Source organism: Camarhynchus parvulus, chromosome 21, assembly GCF_901933205.1.
Source record: "Camarhynchus parvulus chromosome 21, STF_HiC, whole genome shotgun sequence".
Taxonomy (NCBI): domain Eukaryota; kingdom Metazoa; phylum Chordata; class Aves; order Passeriformes; family Thraupidae; genus Camarhynchus; species Camarhynchus parvulus.
Genome location: NC_044591.1, coordinates 6,054,955 through 6,079,006, shown reverse-complemented (window position 1 = coordinate 6,079,006; position 24,052 = coordinate 6,054,955). Strand labels below are relative to the sequence as shown.

The 24,052-nt window shown below is 41.2% G+C and overlaps 1 protein-coding gene across 5 annotated transcripts in view; it reads left to right on the top strand.

Annotated features, from left to right (window-relative positions):
• The window catches only part of MIB2 (mindbomb E3 ubiquitin protein ligase 2), a 44,066-nt gene that overhangs the window by 5,468 nt on the left and 14,546 nt on the right, over positions 1–24,052 (top strand). For 4 of the 5 annotated variants that reach the window (XR_004061337.1, XR_004061338.1, XM_030963935.1 and 1 more), the window contains exons 2-8: positions 6,446–6,775; positions 7,971–8,142; positions 16,438–16,544; positions 18,580–18,774; positions 20,412–20,554; positions 22,319–22,426; positions 23,481–23,585. Coding sequence is in view for 3 of the 5 variants with exons in the window: in XM_030963935.1 (XP_030819795.1) it covers positions 6,529–6,775; positions 7,971–8,142; positions 16,438–16,544; positions 18,580–18,774; positions 20,412–20,554; positions 22,319–22,426; positions 23,481–23,585 (1,077 nt within the window). In the remaining 2 variants the exon portion in view is untranslated. The remainder of the gene's footprint in view (positions 1–6,445; positions 6,776–7,970; positions 8,143–16,437; positions 16,545–18,579; positions 18,775–20,411; positions 20,555–22,318; positions 22,427–23,480; positions 23,586–24,052) is intronic. The other variant, XM_030963936.1, reaches the window with a different exon arrangement.

The window sequence follows — 24,052 nt, the reverse complement described above, 5'->3', positions numbered from 1 at the left end:
GCGGGTAGGGAGAACTTGTGCTTTTGTGGGGTTTGATTGATGTTGATGTAGAAATGTGAATTTTGAGCATCCCTGAGATGGCAGGAGATATTCCACTTTGCTGTGTGGGGTGGGTTAACCCTGGCAGGCAGGGAACAGGACTGGAAAGGTGAAATTAAGGAATTCCTCAGGTGAGGAATTATTTGGAGAAGCAAAGAGACTCCAAACATTCTCCTTTTCTATTTCTTCTCCCGTTTTTTGTTTTTTGTTTTTTGCTGAGCACCTCGGGGTGCTCCTTTCCAAATTCCCGTGCACCCTCAGCCTCAGTGGGAAAACCGGGAGAGGTTTGGATTGTTCAGCCCCAGTTTAACCCCCCTGTGAGCCCTGTTTTGGTCACAAACCCAGAGCAGGGAAGGAAATGAAGGAATCCCAGCCAAACCCTGTGCTGTGCCACAGCTTGTTTGTGGTTTCTGCTGGTGTTTCCTAAAGGTGCTGTTTGCATTTCAGTGCTTTAAAGCAAATATTGACCATTGTGCAATCCAGATTCATTCCATGGTTTAGCCCTGCAGTTAGCGGGGAGCTGATTCATGAAAAACACTCTGCTGTGTCTTTGCTCCGGGGCGATCGCTGTCACTCTCTGTTTAATTAATTCTGGTGCTCACTGCTGACAAAAAGCCCTTTTTGGTGCCCAGCTCTCAGTGACACAGCCAGCTGGGGTTTAGTGCGGATCAGTGTTACATTTTTGGAGCGGGTTCACTTTCCTGTGCCTGTGCTCATCACAGGGGGGTTGAAATCTGAGTTAAATTGAAGGTTCAAGGCCAGCTCAGTGCAGTGTTTGTGTCCACTGCAGCTTTTGCCATACTCACACACAATGAACCCGAAATTTAAGATGGGTAACTTCTCTCTCACTTTTTCCACCTTTAGGTGGGAGATAATTTATTTAGATCATTTATTCTGAGGTTTATGTCCATTTTTTAGGAAACCAAGGTGATGGAATGAAGAGTTTGCACAAAGCTCCTGAATATTAAATTTTCTGGTGCTTCCTTTAGAGCTACATCCTTTAACAAGGTGAAATTCATAAATTTACAAGGTGAAATTAATACATTTACTGGTTTATGTCCATTTTTTAGGAAACCAGAATGCTGGAATGAAGAGTTTGCACAAAGCTCCTGAATATTAAATTTACTGGTGCTTCCTTTAGACCTACAATCCTTTAACAAGGTGAAATTAATAAATGCTGGAATGAAGAGTTTGCACAAAGCTCCTGAATATTAATAAATTTACTGGTGCTTCCTTCAGACCTACAATCCTTTAACAAGGTGAAATTAATAAATTTACAAGGTGAAATTAATAAAGTTACAAGGTGAAATTAATAAATTTACTGGTTTATGTCCATTTTTTAGGAAACCACAACGCTGGAATGAAGAGTTTGCACAAAGCTCTTGAATATTAATAAATTTACTGATGCTTCCTTTAGAGCTACATCTTTAACAAGGTGAAATGAATAAATTTACTGGTTTATGTCCATTTTTTAGGAAACCATGAAGAGTTTGCACAAAGCTCCTGAATATTAATAAATTTGTTGGTCCTTCCTTTAGACCTACAATCCTTTAACAAGGTGAAGAAACAGATGAAAAAGCTGAGTGAGAACCACTCAAATATTACTGAAAGGGAAAGAAACAACTCAGTGCCAGAACACAACCAGTGTAAAAACGAAATGGAAAATGCAATTTGGGCAAAACAGATCAATGGGCTGGCATTTGTAAAGGCCAAGTGTTGATTGCAGAGATAAAATGCTTGGTGGGGACTGAGCCTGGCTGGTTATTTTTAGCATTTCCTCCCTTGTGTTTCAGGATGTGCCTGTGCCTGCTCTCCTGCTGGAATGACAAGATATTAATCCCTGAGCAGAGGATTATTAATCACCTGCTTTATTCTGTTTATGTAATACAGTTAAATATACTCTGGGAGCACGTGAGGTTTGGGCCCTGGAAATGATTCCACCTCACTCAGGATTTTATTTTTTTTTATTCATTGGTTTCACCAGTGGCAGCTGCCCCATATTTGATTTTTAAATTTCATCTCAGACTGATTTAATCATTAAAATGGCTTCATTTATCTGCTGTTGGTATTTAAGCCACAAAAGCAGCATCTGCTCCTCTCTGCCTCCCTCCCCTGTGCCAGGGATGCCATTTTGCACCATTTTAGACCAAACAAAATTCCTGATTGCATAAGGAGAAAGGAAGAAAAGTGTCACTGAGGCTTTGCAGGGGAATCTCCTGGAATTCCAGGCTGGAAGGGACATTAAATCCCATCCTATTTTCCTGCTCCAAGCCCTGTGCAAGCTGGCCTTGGACACTTCCAGGGATGGGGCAGCCCCAGCTTTTCTGCTCGAAGGCACTCACCATATGGTAGTGGTCAAAAATATTGATTTTCTGTGTCTTTTGCTGCTTTCCTGCTCTGTTTTCTCTAACAGCAACTATATTTGTGTGAATTGCAGGTTTTTGCCATGAATGCTAACCTGGGTAATAAACTTAGCAGCTGAAAGCCTTGAGCAGAGGTATTTGATCCTGGTTGTGTTATTAAACAACACAAAAGTGTTTATTTCTGCCTTGCAGGTAGGGAACAATAATTGATGGTGCATTGAGCTGTGAAATTTGTGTCAGGAGAGGGGAAAACCCTGCTGAGCCTTATTTCTGTAGGGAAATGCTCACAGGAGTAGTGGAAAAAGTGCTAAAACCCAGCAGTTTATAATTCAGTATGAGCTGGTTAATTCAGCCAGGACACCAAAATTATGTTGATATTTTTGATGTGAGGATATGCAAAATTAAGTCTTGAAATAGTGGAGAAAGTGTTAAAACCCAGCAGTTTTTAATTCAACATGAGCTGGTTAATTCAGCCAGGACACCAAAATTATGTTGATATTTTTGATGTGAGGATATGCAAAATTAAGTCTTGAAATAGTGGAGAAAGTGCTAAAACCCAGCAGATTTTAATTCAATATGAATTGAATTAAAATTTGAATCGAATTAAAATTAAAATTCAATATGAATTAAATTTTTAATTTGGTGTCCTTTCAGCCAGGACACCAAAATTATGTTGATATTTTTGATGTGAGGATATGCAAAATTAAGTCTTGAAGCTTTCCAGTGGTGGTAGCTGATTAATCTGCCCTTCTACTGACTTGGTAAGGCTTTATTTAATGGCACTGGAAGAGTCAAAGAGCATGAAAAGAGTAAGAAATGGGCAGTGATGTTATTTTCAAATGTTCAGTGTAATTCTGGCTGATTTGGGGGCTGATCAATTGGGGAAATTGGGAATTTTGGAGAAATATGTGATTTGAAATTACCTGAGGAAGCATCTCCTGCATGGGCAAATCTCTTTAAAGTAGAGCAATTCCCCATAAGACAATTCAAACTGCAAAATATGTGTAAAGGGGAAAAAAAAGCTTTTTTTTTTTTTTTTTTTTCTTTTAAACATACCTTCTGTTTACCATGCTGTTCAAAGAATGTGATCACCAGGCGATGATTTTTGTCAGCTGCTTCCAGCACTGGCTTCTGTTTGCTGTGGGGCCACACCAGCAGCAACCTTTGCCTCCCACCAGGTGGAAATTGGGCTGAAATATTTAAATATTGGCAGAAAGTTGCCACAATTACTGCAGCTTAAATTTTGTGGGCTGAAAGCTGGAGTATTTCCCTTTCTTCCAATTAACTTTTAGTGGGATTTCCTGAAACTGAGAGGCTGCTCTTTCCTGTGTCACAGCAGGCAAGGTCAGAATGTTAGATGAGGATTCAGAAATCTGGATTATTCCTTCGTGCTTACTTGAAATTCCCATGGGAAACCGATGTTTTCCTTTCTGAATTATTTCTGGCAGCTCCACCTGGAATAATTACAGCCCAGGCAGCATCAAGGGAGGAGTATTTGCTTCAGTGAGTGAAACATTCCCGCTTAGGAAGTCAATAATGCTGAGATTTTGAGCAGCTTTTTCCTCCTGTTCTGCATCTCCCCTGAGGAGGAGATGGGAGTGCAGGATGCACTCGGTGCCTTCTTGTGTGAAAAAATGGAATATTCAGGTTAGGAAGGCATCCTCAGGGCAGCCAGCAAGGGCTGCTGGTGCTTTTTGCAGCACTGGCAGCTCCTTTGAAGGATTTCAGCACCACAGGGCTGCAGCTGAGCTCCAGCAGCATCCAGAATTTGTGGGAAGGTGCGCAGGGAAATGTGGGCTTATTAAGGATATTCTTTGAAAATTCCTGCTCTTTGTGGGGCACAAAGGGTATTCTTTGATAATTCCTGCTCTTTGTGGGGCACAAATGATGTTCTTTGATAATTCCTGCTCTCACAAAGGATATTCTTTGATAATTCCTGCTCTCACAAAGACAGTGAACACTGGTGCACCTCCAGCTCAGCAATGTGACATCCACCCCCACAAAAACAAATGAAAGAGTCCCCAGGGTGACTTTTAGTGATGATGGTGAGGGAGGATGATGTGGAGTTCACAAGGACAGCTGGCTTTGATGCTGTCCTGCTGTGCCAGGTGTTTGGATGTCGCAGCAGTGAGGACAGGAAGAGGCTGAGGCTGAGCACAGATCAGGCTCACACTGCAAATGTACATTTTTTTTTTTATGGTTTTGCATCAAACCACTCCTCCACGCATTCAAAAGGGGGTGTTTGGCTGGAGGACGGGTTTATTTTTAGGGTTTGGTGGTTTCAGATGTTTTTGTTGGTGGGTGGCAGCGTTGCCAGCACATCCCAGGGCCCAGAGCTGCTGCTGGGGCTGAGCACATCCCCTCGGCTGGAGCAGCTCCCCTCCCTCTGTGTCCTGGCACTGGGGGAGCTCTGCTGGTGCCATCTGCATTTTTCATCCCTTGGCATCCTCTTGGGCCTTTTTTTTTCAATTTTTGAGGAAATCTGGGTGTTGTGGATAGCTCAGGAGGAAGATCCAGGGATACCCAAGGATGCTACATCTTGAAACCCACATTCCTCTTGTCTGTCTTGTGCTGGTAAAGAGAGAAACAAGGATTTGAGAATCTGCTTGATTTAAGAATCTGATTGAATTCAGAATTGAGGATGTGCTGCATCTGTGTGGTGTTCACCTCATTCAGCCATTGTCATGGCAACAGTCGGGAGGGCTGGCCCTGTCTCAGTGATCCCAGCCCTAAATCTGCTGGGTTTATTGCAGGTGGAGCAGCAGCCCTGCCCTGTTCCTGCTGTAGCTCGTGGGTAAATAACAGGAAAGGACTGAAATTAATCTGACATTGACCATGTTTTTGAAAAGCTGCCCTGACTTGGGGAAAACAGGCACATGCTTTTTTCAAATTTTAAAACTTCCTGTATCCTCAAATCAAAACCAAAACTGACTTGAAGGGCAAGTGAAACTTGACAGTGCTGTAAAAAGATGAGATGCATGTGAGGAGACTTCCTGAAAAATTGACTGAAATTCACTTTTCTTGCTAAAATCCTGCTGCTGGTGTTTTCTTGGTCATTTCTTTCAATTTTATTGACTGTGCTTGCTTGTTTCTGCTGCTGTTGAGTCTCTATGTTCATTCTTGAGTTTGGAATCAAGGGCTGGTACTGGAATTTTGTAGATTCCTTGCCCACTTCTCTTCCCTCATGCACAGCTCTCTGGAAGAAGTTTTTTGATATTATTGCAGATGCTGATGAACCTTGGAATCCTGGTTAGTTTTTCTGTCACTCCCATCAGTGCTTAAGCTGTGAGAATCCCATTTCTGAATGTGAAAAACGGGAATCAATTGTTTTTAAAATGTTCAAAGTTTAATAATAATAAAATGGTTATAAAAATAGCAGTTTAATTACAGTAATAATAATCTGGACAATTTGGATTAGGACAATATGAGACACTAAGAACAAAGAGTTATGGACAGTCTGGGTACCTCTTTCTGGGCAAAATAAGCCTGAAAAAGGACACAGGTTAACAGAGGATTAACCCTTAAAAACAACAACCTGTTGCAAATTTGTACACCTCATCCATGATGCATAAATTCCATTCAAATACAGGATTTACTCTGGTCAGTGTCAGCTTCTTCCTCTGGATCCTGACATTGTCTTCATGGCTGAGTGAGGCAGGAGGAAGTTTCTTCTGATAATGGAGCAATAAATTCTCTTTCTCTGAAAGATTCAGGTGTCCTGTGGCCGCTATCTCGCTACAAGTCCTTTCTTTAAAAAAGTATCCTACACAGCATCGTTTTTTTTAACATTTTGTTATAACCTAAAACTATATTTAACAGACTGCCAAAAAAATTAATACAGCATCACTTTCTGACATAACACATATGATATTCATTTGAATATTTGCCAAAAGCCAATCATAAAATACGCGTTTTTCACAGCGAATAAAACAGATTTATCTCCTCAACAGGTCAGGCTGTTTCTGGAGGCAGACCATTCTGGGTGGGAGATGTGATGTGTGGAGCATCACCCCTTAAATTGCTGTTGTTTTATTCCCTCCCAGGTGTGCTGACCATGCTGCCGCTGACCCCGCCCGTCTCCGAGACCCCTCTGCAGGAGCACTCGTAGGGTTTGCCGTGCAGATCCATGGACCTGGAGCCCCATGCCAGCATGCAGGTGGGGATGAGGGTAGTCCGTGGAGTGGACTGGAAGTGGGGCAGCCAGGACAGCGGCGAGGGCAACGTGGGCACCGTGGTGGAGATCGGCCGCACGGGCAGCCCCACCACGCCCGACAAGACCGTGGTGGTGCAGTGGGATCAGGGCAACAGGACCAACTACCGCACGGGCTTCCAGGGGGCCTACGACCTGCTGCTCTATGACAACGCCCAGATAGGTGAGCACAGCAGGGCACAGCCCCTGGCACTGCCATTCCTGCCCCACGGCCCCTGTGCCAGCCTCTGCTCGCTGCCTGCACGGCGATGCTGGGATTTGTTGGTGGCAAAATAACCCAGCAGTAATTTAGAGCCTTGCTTGTACGTGTCTGTGTGATTTATAAAGAATTTAATGTAATGTTTCTCTGTGTGCAAAGGCTCTGCTGGAGCAGGGGCACAGCCACCTCCTGTCCCTGTCCCGTGTGCTGGGACGGCCTTTGGCACCACCTGGCCATGGCCAGGACATTCCTGTTTCCCTCTCTGCAAAGGCTCTTCTGGGGCAGGCTTTGGCATTCTGCAGTGCTGGAAGGGTGGTTATGAAAGCTTGATTTTCCCTGGAATTCCTGTGGATCTCAAAGATGTTTTTCTAGAAGGGTTTGGCACTCTGCAATGCTGGAAGGGTGGTTCTAAAAACTTGATTTTCCCTGGAATTCCTGTGGATCTCAAAGATCTTTTTCTGCAGGGCTTTGGCATTTTGGCAGTGCCAAAAGGGTGATTCTAAAATGCTGATTTTCCCTCGAATTTGTGTGGATCTCAAAGATCCTTTTCTGGAAGGGTTTGGCATTTTGGCAGTGCCAAAAGGGTGATTCTAAAATGCTGATTTTTCCTGGAATTTGTGTGGATCTCAAAGATCCTTTTCTTGAAGGGTTTGGCATTTTGGCAGTGCCAAAAGGGTGATTCTAAAATGCTGATTTTCCCTGGAATTTGTGTGGCTCTTAAAGATCTTTTTCTGCAGGGCTTTGGCATTTTGCAGTGCCAGAAGGGTGGTTATGAAAACTTGATTTTCCCTGGAATTTGTGTGGATCTCAAAGATCTTTTTCTAGAAGGGTTTGGCATGCTGCCAGTAGTTCTAATGCTGATGGGTGATTCTAAAGATCCTTTTTTCTGCAGGGCTTTGGCATTTTGCAGTGCCAGAAGGGTGGTTATGTTTTCTGGATTTGTGTTTGGATCTCAAAGATCTTTTTTCTACAAGGGTTTGGCACTGTGCAGTGCTGGAAGGGTGGTTATGAAAACCTGATTTTCCCTGGAATTTGTGTGGATATCAAAGATCCTTTTTCTGCAAGGCTTTGGCACTTTGCAGTGCCGGAAGGGTGATTCTAAAAACTTGATTTTCCCTGGAATTCGTGTGGATCTCCCATTCCCTTTTCCCTCTCCCAGGTGTCCGTCACCCCAACATCATCTGCGACTGCTGCAAGAAGCACGGCATCCGCGGCATGAGGTGGAAGTGCAAGCTGTGCTTCGACTACGACCTGTGCACGCAGTGCTACATGAACAACAAGCACGACCTGGCGCACGCCTTCGAGCGCTACGAGACCGCCCACTCCCAGCCGTGAGTGCTCCCTCCCTTCCAGAACCTTCCGCGGGGAAAAAAAAAAAAAAAAAGTCAAAATAAAAAAATAGAAGTAAAATTATATAAGTAAATAAGAAGTAAAATGATAAAATTATATATTATATATATTATATAATATATTATATTTCTATATTTCTATATAAGAAATATAGAAAATAAAAAGAGACATAAAAAAAAAGAGAGCCAAAATAAAAAATAGAAATAGAAGAAAATATATAAGATGAAAGGAAGAGAGAGAGAAAATAAAAGAAAAATATTAAAATATAAGAGGAAAGAAAAAGATGCATATAAAAAAGAGAGCAAAAATAAAAATACAAATGAAATAAAATATAGACATATAAGGTAAAAGGGAGAGAGAGAAAAATACAAGAAAAGAAAAATGTCAAAATGAAAAAATAGAAATAAAAATATAAACCACGTAAGAGAAAAGAAAAAGAGACATAAAAAAAGAGAGCAAAAATAAAAATGGAAATGAAATAAAATATATAAGATGAAAGGAAGAGAGAGAGAAAATATAAAATGGAAATAAAATAAAATATATAAGATGAAAGGAAGAGAGAGAAGAAAAATATAAAAAAAAATAGGAATAAAAATATAAACATGTAAGAGAAAAGAAAAAGAGACATATAAAAAGGGAGCAAAAAAAAAAAAAAAAAAAATAAACATATGAGACAAAAGAAAAAGAGAAAATACGAGAAAAGAAAAAGTCAAAATAAAGCATAGAAATAAAATTAGAAATATAGAAAATAAAAAGAGACATAAAAAAGAGAGCAAAAATAAAAATAGAAATAAAATAAAATCTATAAGATGAAAGGGAGAGAGAGAGAAAATATGAGAAAAGAAAAATGTCAACATAAAAAATAGAAATAAAGCAAAAGTATAAGAGAAAAGAAAAAGAGGCGTAAAGAAATAAGAGAAAAGAAAAATAGGAAAATAAAAATATAAACCTATAAGAGAAAAGAAAAAGAGACGTATAAAGAGAGAAAAGAAAACTATAAAAATAAAGATATTAATAAAAATAAAAATATAAACATATAAGATGAAAGAAAAAGAGAGAAAATAAGGGAAAAGAAAAATATAAAAAATAAAAAAGTAATAAAAATATAAACATGTAAGAGAAAAGAAAAAGAGACGTAAAAAAAGGGAGCAAAAAGAAAAATATAAAAATAAAAATATTAATAAAATAAAAATATAAACATAAGGCAGCAGCTCTGAGCTGTCAGTCCCTGCCTCAGGCACTGCAGATCTTTTCAAGAACTGAAATTTTCTGCCTATGACTCACTGGGACTATTGCTCAGATCACTCATCTCTCTCTTTTCTTTTCTCTTCTTTTTTTTTTTCCTTCTAAATAAAGCGGACAATAAAACCTTCAGCAATTCCTTAAGGACAAAGAGAGAAAATCAAAGTATTTTCTTCTAATTTTCTTTTCTTTCTAAATAAAGTAGAGGAGAAAACCTGTGGCAGTTCCTTAAGGATAAGAAGACAAAATCAGACTATTTTCCTTTTTTTCCTTCTAAGTAAAGTAGAAGGAAAAAAAGAAAAGAAAAAAAGAGGAAGAAAGAAAAAGGGAGAGAAAATCAGAGTATTTTATTTTTTTCCTTCTAAGTAAAGTAGAAGAGGAAGCCTTTGGTTGTTCCTTAAGGACAAAGAGAGAAAATCAGAGTATTTTCTTTTTTTCTTTCTAAATAAGGTAGAAGAGAAAGCCTTTGGCAGTTCCTTAAGGACAAAAAGAGAAAATCAGAGTATTTAAGCAGTCAGTGGTAAATGCTGTGTGGATTTTGGGTTTTGTCAGCCTCCTGTAGGTTCCTCCTTTCCCTGGCAGGGATTTGGGATCCTTTGGTCCCTCACAAATTCCTGCTGCTCTGCCAGGGCCCTCCCTGTTTGTAGCAGGTCACTGGTTCAGGATTTAGGGGGATTTAATGCAGGATTTAGGGGGATTTAACCCCAGACAGGCCCTGCAGAGGGTTCCCATCAGTCTCTAAAGAGGCTTTGCAGGCACCTTTACCTGCAGAGCTATTTCAGCTCCTAAAATGACCTGAATTTGAACTTGAAGGGGTAGGAAGTGCTGACTTTTTTTTTACATTTTGCTATTTGAGGTAATCTCTTCCTGACCTCCTAATTTGTTATTTTTTACTGTTATTTTTATTTATTTTATAATTGCTTAAGTCACTTATCTCTCTTTTTTCCTTTTCCTTTTTTTTTTCCTTCTAAGTAAAGTAGAAGATAAAACATTTGGCAGTTCCTTAAACACAAAAAGAGAAAAACAATTTTCTTTTATATTTCTATAATATAATATAATATAATATAATATAATATAATATAATATAATATAATATAATATAATATAATATAATATAATATACTATTATATTATATTATATTATGTTATATATACTATTATATATTTTATTATATATTATTAAATATTATCTAGTATTCATTATATATATTATATATTATATATTATATATTATATATTATATATTATATATTATATATTATATATTATATATTATATATTATATATTACATATTATATATTATACATTATATTTATATAATAACTATAATAAATACTTACTATTATTTTAATTTCCTGTTTAGTTTGGATTTTATGGCTCTTGTGGGAGAGCTTCTCATCCTTGGCTTAAAAGGATGAGTTTTACTGAAGGGCTTTTTCCAGATCTGGTGTATCCATTTCCTGAATATTTGCTTAGTAATTGGGAGATAAATCAGTGTCTGTGAGCAGGGCAGCAAAGCAAAGCTCATCAGTTTTCTCTTAGAGCTGGAAAATTCAGGCACATTCTGGTGAGTTCTGCAAAAAAAAAAAAAAAAAAAAAAAAAAATCTGGATAAAGGACAAAATCTGGATTAAGACAGTTCCTGAAATAGGTTTCTGTAATCAAACCTGAGATAATCTCCTAGAAAATATTCATGTTGTTCTATTCCCACGCAGCACCAACATTTTGCTTGGATCACCTGCTCAGGGCTGGGGCTGGGCTGAATTTCAGATGTGGAATAATTTCCCCAGGTTATTTTCTAGCCTTTTCTCACCAATAAATCACAACCTCAGTGGTTTTTCACAAGCCTTGTTTTTAATTATTTTTTTTTTTCCTGGCAAACAATGGAGCTGGAGGAGCCAGCGAGCTGCACAGGGAAATGTTTTGTGTAATCAAGCACAAGAAATACAAATATTTTCTCCCATTGTGCTTTATCCTGTAGTCAAAACAGAAATTGCAGTTCTTTTCAGCTGTAATTCCTAAACCAGCTCTGGCTGGTGGAGTTGGAAATCAGATCCAGGAACAAGTGTGTGCTCTGATTTAGGTCTGTGCAGTTTTAATAATCCAAATTAAATTCCCATCTGTGGCTGTGAGAGCTGAGCTGATCCAGCAGCTGAGTGACAACTACTGGGTGTTTGATTTCTGGGCAATAATATAAATAATGCATATTATTAACACAGTAACCCCCTCAGCAGGAGGTATTTATGAACTATTTATTTTAATCTGCAGTGGCAGTTTCAGCTAAGAAACTTGGGTGAGGAATCTTTGTCATCAAATGAATTTATTAATATGGATTTTTATTTTTAATCTATTAATGGATTGATATTTTACTTTAGAGAAATCTTATTTTAGGGAAAAAGCCACCATGATTTGCCAGATAAATTGCCTGTGCCTCCCTAAAAAGCCCCAACCATGAGCACCAAGGGATATTTTCACACTGGGGCTTCCCTTGTGTAATTTGGATTATTCTGTTTGATTTCTAGAACAGGGATTGACATGTTTTATATTGACATATTCAATGACATATTTTATCTTTATCTTTGCTGGAATTACCTGATCAAAACTTCAAGCAAGAGAAACCTTCCCTGAACCAGCTTTAGCAGGGTTTTGAGCTAATAATGAACTTTGGAGGATGATAAAATGACATTTTCACTGTGTGCTCAGTGGTGTTTCTGCGTCTCCTCAGTGCAATATTCTGCTTTTAAATGCTCTGTGTGAACATCTCTGAGTGAAAAACTCTCTGCAGGAACCTTTTTAGTTCCCATTGAGTAGCCTTGGTCTGAAATCTTCCCTGCTGTGGCTTTCCAGTGCAGGATTTGATCCAAATTAATTTGGGGGTTACCAAAAAACCACAGTTTTTACTGATAAAGATGTGTTATAAGGCTGGTTTTGTCAATAAATGTGTCTTGTCAAGGATGGAGAAGATTGAAAAGGAAAAAATCTGGATAAAGGCAGTTCCTGAAATAGGTTTCTGTGATCCAGATTTCTTTGGGATTGCCAAAAAACACTGATAAATTAATGTATTATGAGGATACAGCTGGTTTTGTCCATAAATGTGCCCTGTCAAGGATGGAGAGGATTGAAAAGGAAAAAATCTGGGTAAAGGCAGTTCCTGAAATAGTTTCTGTGATTCACATTTCTTTGGGGGTTACCAAAAATCCCACAGCTTTTACAGATAAATTAATGTGTTTTAAGGATACAGCTGGTTTTGTCAATAAATGTGCTTTGTCAAGAATGGAGATGATTGAAAAGGAAAAAATCTGGGTAAAGACAATTCCTGAAATAGGTTTCTGTGAGCCAAATTACTTTGGGATTACCAAAAAAACACTGATAAATGGATGTGTTTTAAGGTTACAGCCTGCTTTGTCAATAAATGTGCCCTGTCAAGGATGGAGAGGATTGAAAAGGGAAAAAAATCTGGGTAAAGGCAGCTCCTGAAATAGGTTTCTGTGATCCTGATCTTAGTCTGGTTCCTGCCTGAGCAGCCAGCAGCCATCTGTCAGAAGTGCCTCCTTTATCCTCTGCTGGAAGAGTTTCAGGAGAAGCTTTGCTGGGGGGATTAGAAAACCTGGAATTTCTTGCTTTGAGGTCACTTTTGTCTGTAGTTCCTGCGAGATCTTCGTGTTTTGGCTTTTCTGGAGGTGGATCTTTGTGTGTCCTGGCAGGGATGTGGGTTTGTGTCTCCCAGGAGTTGAAAATCTGGTTTAGGGCTGTGCCTTTGTGAAGGTTTAATGTGATATTTATTTATTTATTATCACAGGTTTATGGGCTGCCACTTTACAGGGTGACCATCCCTTCTGCTTCTTGTCCCCTTAATCGTGTTTATTTCTTCAGATAAGAAGAAGAAATCTGCAGCAGAAAAAATCTCACAAAACACATCAGACATGCCTGGTGTGAAGGAGCTCTGGCTTGCTGCTGCAAATTTAAAAGTAGTTTTTATTTAAATTTCTGCAGATCAGTGGATTTGGAGGGAATAATGTGATATTTATGGGCTGCCACCTTACAGGGTGCCCATCCCTTCTGCTTCTTGTCCCCTTAATTGTGTTTATTTCTTCGGATATGAACTTAGTGCACCAGAAAAATCCCACTAAACACATCAACCATGCCTGGTGTGAAAGAGCTCTGGCTTGCTGCTGCAAATTTAAAGTAGTTTTTGTTTAAATTTCTCCAGATCAGTCAATTTGGAGGGATGAATGTGATATTTATGGGCTGCCACATTACAGGGTCTCATCCCTTCTGCTTCCTTGTCCTCTTATTTATGTTTCTTATGTTTATTTATTCAGATATGAACTTTCTGCAGCAGAAAAAAATCCACTAAACACATCAACCAGGCCTGGTGTGAAGGAGCTCTGGCTTGCTGCTGCCAATTTCAAGTAGTTTTTGTTTGAATTTCTCCAGATCAGTGGATTTGGATGTCCCATCCCTCTCTTTAAAGCAGGGGTGATGCTGCTGTTCCGGATGCAGCTCAGGGATGTCAAAACCCAAATCAGCACCTCAGGGAAGCTTGAGCAGGCAGAACATCCCCAGGGAGTGGTTCCCAGAGAGCCACAGCTTCATTCTGGACACTTCATGCTCCCAAGTGCTTCCTGGGCCCTGCAGTAATTTAATATCCTTGGAATTTGTAGGGCAGAAATGGCTGCAGACTTGTGCTGTCGTAATTAAATTTGTTACTAAAGGCAGCAGCACGGTGATTAAATTTATCCCAGGGGTATTTTTGCATCACACTGGGTAACTTTGGTTGTTACCCAGTATTTGGAGCAAAACATTGAATTAGATTAAAACCTTGATAAGAATCTTTGGCTGAGGAGATTTGGTGCTCGCATCAGAATCAGGGTCAGAATTTCGGTGAGGCTGGGGAAGGAGGGCACTTCTGGCCCCAGAATTTCAGCAGGACAGGAGATGGAGTTTCTTACAATTTCCTTTTTTAAGGAAACTCAGCTTTCTAAATTGATCAGCTTTGTTTTTTTGGTCTCCATCCACAAATTTCAGAGGAGGTGGCAGGTTAATGTGAGAGGGTTGAGCTGGGGGATGACTACTGTTACATGATAATCCAAAAAGGGAACTTCTGCTAAGAATAGGATGAGGGGTGGATATTTTGCTATTTAAACATCTTAAGCTCAGCTTGGTGCTTTATTTTACTATCGCTAAGAATCTTTGCATTGAATCCCATCCCTTGTGAGAGGAGGCTTCGGAAGAGAGAATTATGTTTTTATCACTTTGTCTCAGGGCTTGGCTCAGACATCTTTGATAAATTATTAGGAAAAACATTGAACAAAATGCAGTGAAGACATCCAGGCTATTTCAGAGGAAATCCATGCTGGTTTTTGAAGCCAGTCTGTAGTGCCTGACAGTGCAGTAAAATGAATGCTGAGCAGTGGCTCTTTATAGCTGAGCTTTCCCCTCCACTGTCATTATCTTCTTTCATAACAATATCCAGCCTTGATGGTGCTTAAAGCAGACAAAATCTCAACCCTCCAAACATTTTCCTCCTGCTGAGCTCCAGCCTGGCTAATTAATGAATATAAATTATTAGTCATTATAACAGCAAGGCATAAATAGTCCCTCCCTCTTTTGAAACCCTCAGGGTTGTAAACCACAGGTTCAGAAAAATAAAAGACTTAAGCATTTGCTGGATAAGTAAACACGAAGTTCAAGCCTAAGCTTTTTATCCTCCCGAGTCTCCATCTTCCCTCTGGAGGTATTAGATGGAAAAGAAATGCTCTGAGGTCAGCCCTGCCCCCAGGAAGCTTCCCCTCCCCTTGCCCTGTGCAGCAGCTGCTGAACTTGGGCTGCCCTGTCTGGGCTGGGGCTTGCCAAGAAGAGCCTGTCTGGCTCCGGGGGCATGGGTTGGGGCACCTAGAAAAGGGATTGTGGCACCTGGAAAAGGGATTGTGGTCTGTAAAGGGATTGTACTCTGAAAAGGAATTGTACCTTGAAAAGGGATTGTACCTTGAAAAGGGATTGTGCCCTGAAAAGGGATTGTGCCCTGGGGGAACAGCCAGGCAGGTCCCCGTGGACTTTGGTGACTGATGAGAAGGCTTTGTGGATTTTATCCTGAAAAGGGATTGTGCCTGCTGGCTGAGCAGCCAGGCAGGTTCCCCTGGATTTTGGTGGCTTGGTGATTGATGAGAAGGCTTTTTGAATTGTACCTGGAAAAGGGATTGTGCCCTGGCTGAGCAGCCAGGCAGTCCCCGTGGATTTTGGTGGCTGATGAGAAGACTTTGTGGATTTTATCCTGAAAAGGGATTTTGCCCTGCCTGAGCAGCCAGGCAGGACCCTGGGAATTTTGGTGACATGGTGACTGATGAGAAGGCTTTGTGGACTGTACTCTGAAAAAGGATTGTACCCTAGCTGAGCAGCCAAGCAGGTTTCTCTGGATTTTGGTGGCTTTTTTGATTGTACCTTGGCTGAACAGCCAGGCAGGTGCCTGTGGATTTTGGTGGCTTGGTGACTGATGAGAAGGCTTTTTGGATTGTACCCTGAGTGAGCAGCCAGGCAGTCCCTGTGGATTTTGGTGGCTTTTTGGATTATACCCTGAGTGAGCAGCCAGGCAGTCCCTGTGGGTTTTGGTGCCTTGCTGGCTGATGAGAAGCCGTTGTGGCAGCCTGGGGACAGCAGAGGGGCTGCCTCAGTGACATTATGGGCATTGGGAGCTGCTTTAACAGGACATCAGACCCCCTGTTCACCATCACGTAGGTGCCTCTCTCCTTCTCCCTGCACTGGGGGGGTCTGTGCTGGGTTGGGGGTGCAGGGCAGGTCTGGGGGAGCCTGGAATGTTCCAGAATTCCACAGCCCTGCTGCTCTGAGCTGCTCTGGTTCTCTGCTTGCAGAACGTGCTGAGCTCCATCCCTGCCTCCCTGCAGGGCCACCCCAAAAATGTCATGACCCTGCAGTGAGGGGGGGGGTCCTCGTGGTGCAGCCCTGAGCTGGAGCAGAGCTTTGGCACTTCTGCAACAACAACAAATCCATTTGTTCCTCTGGTTTTGGTTTTGCAGGGTCCTCGTGAGCCCTCGGCAGAATCTGACTCGCATCACCCTAAAAGGGACTTTCCAGGGGGCTAAAGTGGTCCGTGGGCCTGACTGGGAGTGGGGCAACCAGGATGGTAAGCTGCCTCTGGGATGGCCTGTAGAATTTGATTTTTTATATATATTTTAAAAATATAGATTTAAAATATTTAATTTTTTAGTATATTTTTATTTTATAGTTAATAGTTTAATTTATTTAATAGTTAATGTTTTAATTTTCTTCTATATTTTCATTTTAATTTATATTTTATGTATTCTTACTTTTATATTTTATATTTTTATTTTAATTCATATTCTATATTTATATTTTCTTTTTATAATTTAAATTTTGTTTTAAATTTATTTTTATATTATCATATTTTATTTTATATTTATCGATCATATTTATATTTATAAATTCGTATTTATATTTTGTATTCCTCATTTATATTTATATTTTATCCCTATTTATATATGTATCTATTTAAAAATATATAGCTGTTTATTTATATATGATTTTTTAGCTGATTTTGAGGTGTAGTGCCTGTTCTGCTTTCTGTAGGAATTGAAACCTTCAGGCTAAGACTGCAATAGGACAAAAATGTGTTTTTAAACTGTTTTTGGGGTGTAGTGCCTGTGCCCAGGTCAGTGACAGCAATTGCTCCAGGACTGAGGGAGCTTTCCTGCCCCTTTGTCCCAGAGCCCTGCACACACCCTGTGATGTTTACAGCTCCTTTTCCCCCTGAAGAATTAAGTCAAAAGTTCAAAGGTTTCCAAAGTTGACTCTGCCATTTATTGCAGCTCTGGGTTCAGGGGAGGATGTGGATCCTTGCAGGGTCTGAGAGTAAATAATCAGCTTATTCTCAATAGAGCTTATCCATCCTCTGGAGATCACAGCAGCATTTACATGTCTGAGACTTGTCTTGCTGACAGTGCTGCTGACCTGAAAGCAGCTCCATGAGCAGGAGCAGAGAGAGGAACCCTAAATTCACCCCTCAGCTGCTCTCTGCTGGGAAAAAAGAACTTAAGAATTTAATTTCTTTAAATGGGATAACTGAATCTGAAATTAAACAGGATTTAAATGGGATAACCCAGAATTTAACTGGATAACTATAGCTCCAGCACTGGTTCTGGATAAATCTGGATAAATCATTTAAATATCTTCCTGGGAGTGAAAAATAAGATGTTAAGATAAATATTGCAAGAATTCTGGCTCTGGTTTTGGTGGAGCTGCCCCATCCACAGCCATGGGCTTGTCATGAGTAGAACTTTCAGCAAAACCCAAAAAAATTTGCATTGTGCTAATGAATGAGGAGTTCAGCTCCTTCAGGTGTTGGATTTCAGGACTTTGCAGGCAACCAGAAGTTCCTCAGCGAGACAGATCTTGCTGTCCTTGTTTGGAGAAGTCCTGGGGAAGCGTTGGGACTTGCCCAAATTGGGAATCTGCAAACCCCGATTGCCTTCACTGTGTTGTCTCTTGGATCAGAGTCCCAGTGCCCGGCCAGATCCACCTCCCCACATCCCTCCTCCTCTTCTGGATCCTTCAAGCTCCTTGCTTGAGGAAAACCAAGTTTATTTGATGTTCCCCCACCTGGATGGTGTTGGGAAGAGATTTAAGGATCTCTAAAAGTTGGATCTTGGATCTTGCAGCACATGGATGGGGTTGGGGAGAAATTTAAAGCTGCTGAGTGGATCTTTAGCTCTTGGGTCTTGCAGCACATGGAGGGGGTTAGGGAGAGATTTAAAGATCCTGAGTGGATCTTTAGCACTTGGATCTTGGATCTTGCACATGGATGGTGTTGGGGAGAGATTTAAAGATTCTGGGTGGATTTTAGCACTTGGATACTGGATCTTGCAGCACACAGATGGTGTTGGGGAGAGATTTAAAGATTCTGGGTGGATTTTAGCACTTGGATCCTGGATCTTGCAGCACTGCTGAGTATTTCTGTTGCCACAGTGTGGTGCCATGACACCATGTGTGCATTCCCCAACTAGGCCATGCTCCTGCACGCCAGGAATCCTCCACAGAATCATTCCAAAATGAACTTTTAACACAGAGATTCCCTCCTAATCACCCAAAATGAGTTGTCTCATGATCCAATTTTCCTGATTTGCACTTTTTTGTGCCCTCAGGGGGTGAGGGTAAGACCGGCCGCGTGGTCGATATCCGCGGCTGGGACGTGGAGACCGGCCGCAGCGTCGCCAGCGTCACCTGGGCAGACGGAACCACCAACGTCTACAGGGTGGGCCACAAGGGAAAAGTGGACCTCAAATGTACCGTGGAGGCTTCTGGGGGCTTCTACTACAAGGAGCACCTCCCGAAATTAGGTGGGTTTGGAGACAAATCTTTGCTGAGTAAAGTCTTTGTTGAGGAGTTGTGAGCGGCTGTTGGCGCTGAAGCCATTTTTTGTTTGGAAGACAAAACCACCTCTTGATTTTCTAAATTTCCCACATAATGAGCATTATTTGAGAGAATTTAGTTTGTGTGCAAACATCCTGCTTGATCTCAGAGTGATTCATGGAATAGTTTGGACTTTCAGTGTTAAAACCATCAGACGCCCACAGTTCTATCCCAAGGAATGCAAACTCTGTTGGAAATGCAGGAAATTCCCTCTCTGCTACAGAGAACCCAACTTCTCTCACTTCTGTTACATTTGTCAATGCAAAGCTTTTCATTCTTCAGGCAAGCTGGTGTTCACTGTGCTTTTAGAGAGCAAACACTCTCCTGGTGGAGCCAAAAGGGGAATGTGACCAAAGGGAGAGTTTGGAGAATGGAACAGCCAAAAATTAGAAAAAATTATGGGAAAAGGTGATGTCTGAACTGGCAACTTGCTGCAATCCCCCTTTCCTCTTAAGTCCAAGAAAACTCCCTGTGTTTTTGGACTTGATGCTTTTTTTACTCATTTGGCTGTGGGGTTGTTTTTCTTTTAATGAGGTGCAGGGACCATCTTTGGTTCCCCCGAAGAAAAACAGAGGGGTCTGTTCTGGTGTTTGCAGCAGCACAATCAGGGTTTTTATCAGACAAAATTTTTCAGGCTGACTTTTCCTGCTCAAACTTTTCTCTCCCTGAGCACCTTGGCAAGAGCACGAGGGGAGGGAAGGGTTGGATGAGGAGCTCAATTCCAGGGGTAGGGATGGGTGGGAGGGTAAGGAACTCCTCAGAGTGAATTCTGTGCCTGCCTGTGAGGGGAGAACTAATTCTGGGTGCTGTGTGGGCATGTTTGAACAGCACTTGTGGGTGAGGGGATTGCTAAGAACAGCTCCTGGTGTCTGCCCCGGCCTGAGAGGCACTCAGAGGGACAAAATGGCTCTTGTTAGAGCTGTTTTATTAATATCGTGTAATTCTATATTTTTATACATATAAAATATAATATTTACATATAAATGATATTTTCTATGTATAAAAATATACATCATTATAATTATGTAATTATACACTGCTTTATTAATATAGTGTAATTACAGTAGAATTGTAATTGTAAAATTGTAAATTGTAAAATAGAATTGTAACATCATGTAATTATTAATATAATTAGAGTTAAATCCTACTGATTTCTCTGCTGCCCTGTAGAGTGTATAGGGCACGAAAAGGGGTTTTAATACAGTGTAATTATAATAGAATTGTAATTGTAAATTTGTAAAATAGAACTGTAGTATCATGTAATTATTAATATTATTAGAGTTAAATCCTACTGATTTCTCTGCTGCCCTACAGTGTATAGGGCATGGAAAGGGTTTTGCACCATTCTTCCTGAATTAATTTTAATTTTCAGCCCTTTTAAGGCACCCAGGGTGTGTGAGTGCCCCCTGCATGCCTGTGGGTGCTGCCCTATAGAGTGTATAGGGCATGAATAGGGTTTTGCTCAATTCTGCCCCAATTAAAGTTAATTTCCAGCCCTTGTAAGGCACCCAGGGTGTGTGAGTGCGCCCTGCATGCCTGTGGGTGCTGTCCTTGCTGTCCCCAGGGAAACCAGCTGAGCTGCAGAGGAAGGAGAGCACAGACAGACATCCCTTCCAGCACGGGGACAAGGTGAAGTGCCTGCTGGACATCGACATCCTGCGGGAGATGCAGGAGGGCCACGGGGGCTGGAATCCCAAAATGGCTGAGGTGAGTCCCTGGGGTCTCCCTGCGTACAATTCCAGCCTCTCCCTCCTTCTGCACTGCTCAGGAAGTTACCAGGACATCTCTGTGTGACCTTAGAGTTGAACTGAATCACAAATGCAGATTATTTTAGTGATAGGACGCTGGAGTCAGAGTTATTTTTAGGTTTTGTTGGATGAAAATGGCCTTGTGGGTCTTTGCAAAAGTCTTGGAAGCAAAAAAAAAAACCAACAAAAAAAAGGCTGGATTGTTGTTTTTAAATGAGCCACGGGTCTTTTCTTTGCTGTTCTGGATCCATTCCTTGTTTGGCTTATTTTGTGCTGTGCATTACTGGTAATTAAAGTTTGTGTTTTGTCAACACTGGGCTCTGTCCTTGGCCAAGGCTAGGATTTCTCAGCCCATATCAGATTTTTGGAGCTTAGTCTTGCCTTTAACTTAAGAGCCATCAGTCTGCTGTCACCTGTCATTTTAAAAAACCCCAGGGAGTGGAGGAAATAAAGATAGAAATGGCACTTATTACTGTAAATAGCATGAATAAATATTATAAAACTTAAGATATGTTAATTATCAATCCTGGCCTAACCTCCCCTATAGGTGAGGAGACTTTTTGAAACCAGGCTTAAATTAATGTCAAGGCAAACTCTGTTATTTCAGTTTCAGTGTGGAAATCTTTTAACTGAAATCTTTTAACTTTTAACTGAAATATTTTAACTTTTTTGTTGTTTTTTTTTTTTTTTCTTCAGCCTGGCAGGCAGGGACTTGGCATCTTCTGATGAATTTTAACAAAGCTGCCAGTGGAGCCATGAGATTTTTAATTCCAGCTCAGGAATGCACCCCCAAAGCAGATTTTGGGTGTTGCTGTGTCTGTTGCTGGTTGTTAAATCTCTGTGCTCCTGAATTCCTGTTTTTGGGGAATGCAGGGGTAGAGAGGGATATTAAACAGAGAAACAGGAACCTCTGTCACCTCAGAAACTGGCATTTTTTACCTCTTTATAAACCATGAGCTGCTCAGGACCTGATCTAGAGCCCTGCACCGCACAATTGTATTTTTATTTTGTGTGCCCTGCCCCTTTTTCCCCTCTCAGAGTTTGCCTTGCTGGTGTTTTATAATGCAGAGCAACTTATTGGATTGGTAAATAATGGGATGAATGGGAAAATACAGAATTTAGGACTCACAGGAATTTAGGACTTGGAAATGCTGGAATTAACAGGAAAATACAGAATTTAGGATTGGGAAATCTGGGATTAACAGGAAAAAGCAGAATTTAGGATTGGGAAATCTGGGATTAACAGGAAAATATGGACTTTAAAACTGACAGGAATTTAGGACTGGGAAATGCTGGGATTAAGGAAAATGCAGAATTTAGGACTCACAGGAATTTAGGATTTGGAAATGCTGGGATTAATGGGAAAATGCAGAATTTAGGATTGGGAAATGATGGGATTAATGGGAGAATCCAGAATTCAGGACTGGGAAATCTGGGATTGACAGGAAAATACGTAATTTAAGACTGACGGGAATTTAGGACTGGGAAATGCTGGGATTAATGGGAAAATCCAGAGTTTAGGGCTGGGAAATGCTGGGATTAGTGGGAAAATCCAGAGTTTAGGACTGGGAAATGCTGGATTTGTATAAAAATACAGAATAAAGATTTGGGAGCAGCGTGGATGGGAAATGCTGGGCGACTTAACCTCGGACACCTTCTTCCCCCACTATTAAAGCAGACGATTCACTGAGAAGCTTTCCCCTGTTGTGTTCTTTGTCCCAAGTTCATCGGGCAGACGGGGACGGTGCACAGGATCACGGACAGGGGGGACGTGAGGGTGCAGTTCAACAGTGACACGCGCTGGACCTTCCACCCTGGAGCCCTGACCAAGGTAGGTGCTGGCAACGCTGCAGGAGGTCACTGGTGCTCCTGGGCAGAGCTCAGAGGTGCTGAAGGAACACCCAGCTCTTGTAAACACAATTTTCCTGTTTTTTAAACTTTTGTATTTGCCACTCCTGAAGGTAAACTGCGTTTCTTAATTTCAGCTTCCAGTCCCTCATCCTTCTGCAGCTGCCTTGCCCTTGTGATGAACTTTTTCCCCACTTAATTTCCCTTTGATTTTTTTTTTTGTTATTCTTTGTTTTGTGTCTCCATGTTGTTCTTTTTTGCATCTTTGTCTCACTTCTCTTTGATTTCTTCCGAGTCTTTAATCCAGCCCTTCTGATTTTGTGGCTGCATTTCTAAAGCTCACAGCTCTGGCCTTCCCCAGAGGTTTGAGGACTTTGAGAAGTGGATAATTAGAAATAGAGATAATTAGGTATAGAAGAAGCTGCTGGAAGACCACAAAATTCTGACCTGAGCAAGGTCACAATGCTAAAAACTCCCAACACCAGTGGAAAGTGCAGTGTCAGACTGTTTTGCACAAAATCAGTCTGCTCTGAAAAGTTTGTTTTGACACTGTTCCCTTCCTAGCTCAGTGAGCAGAGGGAGCATCTGGCAAATTCCCAGCACAGATAACCCTGCTTTCCCTTTTCTGTTTGAAATAACAAACATTTCACTTCCTTATTAGAGTGAATTAAAATCTCCAGTGCCAAGCCAGGTGTAAGGAGGAGATGCACCAAGAAAACTTCCATGCTTTATCTGGTATTAATAATAAACCATTTGGAGCAAAAGAAGTTAGGAAACTGTTCCAAATTATTGGAACAACTGTTCCAAATTATTTCCCTACTTAAATGTGCACTTGGCCTAAAAGAGAATTGAACTGTGTTTATTGTCTTGGTAGCTGCATTTATGTTTTGCAATTCTGTTTTTTCACTCAGTGGGTGTCTTGTTTGTTGGGATTTTTGGGAGTGGGGTGGAGGGGGCTGATCACTGTTCATTTTTTGTCTCTCTGTGTGTGTGGTGGCTTCATCCCCCAAAAGCTTATGACTTTCTTTTTCTTGTAGCTCAACACCTTTTGGGTTGGTGATGTGGTCCGGGTGATAGATGATATGGAAACGGTGAAGCGCTTCCAACCTGGTCATGGGGAGTGGACAGATGAGATGGCACCTGTGAGTGTGCTCCAGTTCCAGGACAGTCCAGTAACCTCCTGAGCTTCCCCAGGAAGACTTGGGCTTGTCCCCCCTCCCAAAATTCCTGCTGGGAAGTCCCTGCCCAGCCCCTGCTGCTGGCGGCTCTCGGTGACGCCGTCGTGGCCACGGCACCCAAACGGGACAAGGGGGAATCCAACAAAAAGGATTTGGCTGCCACCAGCTCATGGGAGAGGTTTCCATCACCAAAGTCCTCTTATGCACTCCCTGACTCTCTGGAATGAGGCAGGGAGGTGGAAAAATCAGCCCAGCATGGCTAAAATTGGGATGCAGGTTCCTCCAGGAGCAGTTAAACCTCAGAGGAACCATCCCCAGTCCCAATTTTATCAGTTCTTCTCAGGTTCCTCCAGGAGGAGTTAAACCTCAGAGGAACCATCCCCAGTCCCAGTTCTTCTCAGGTTCCTCCAGGAGGAGTTAAACCTCAGAGG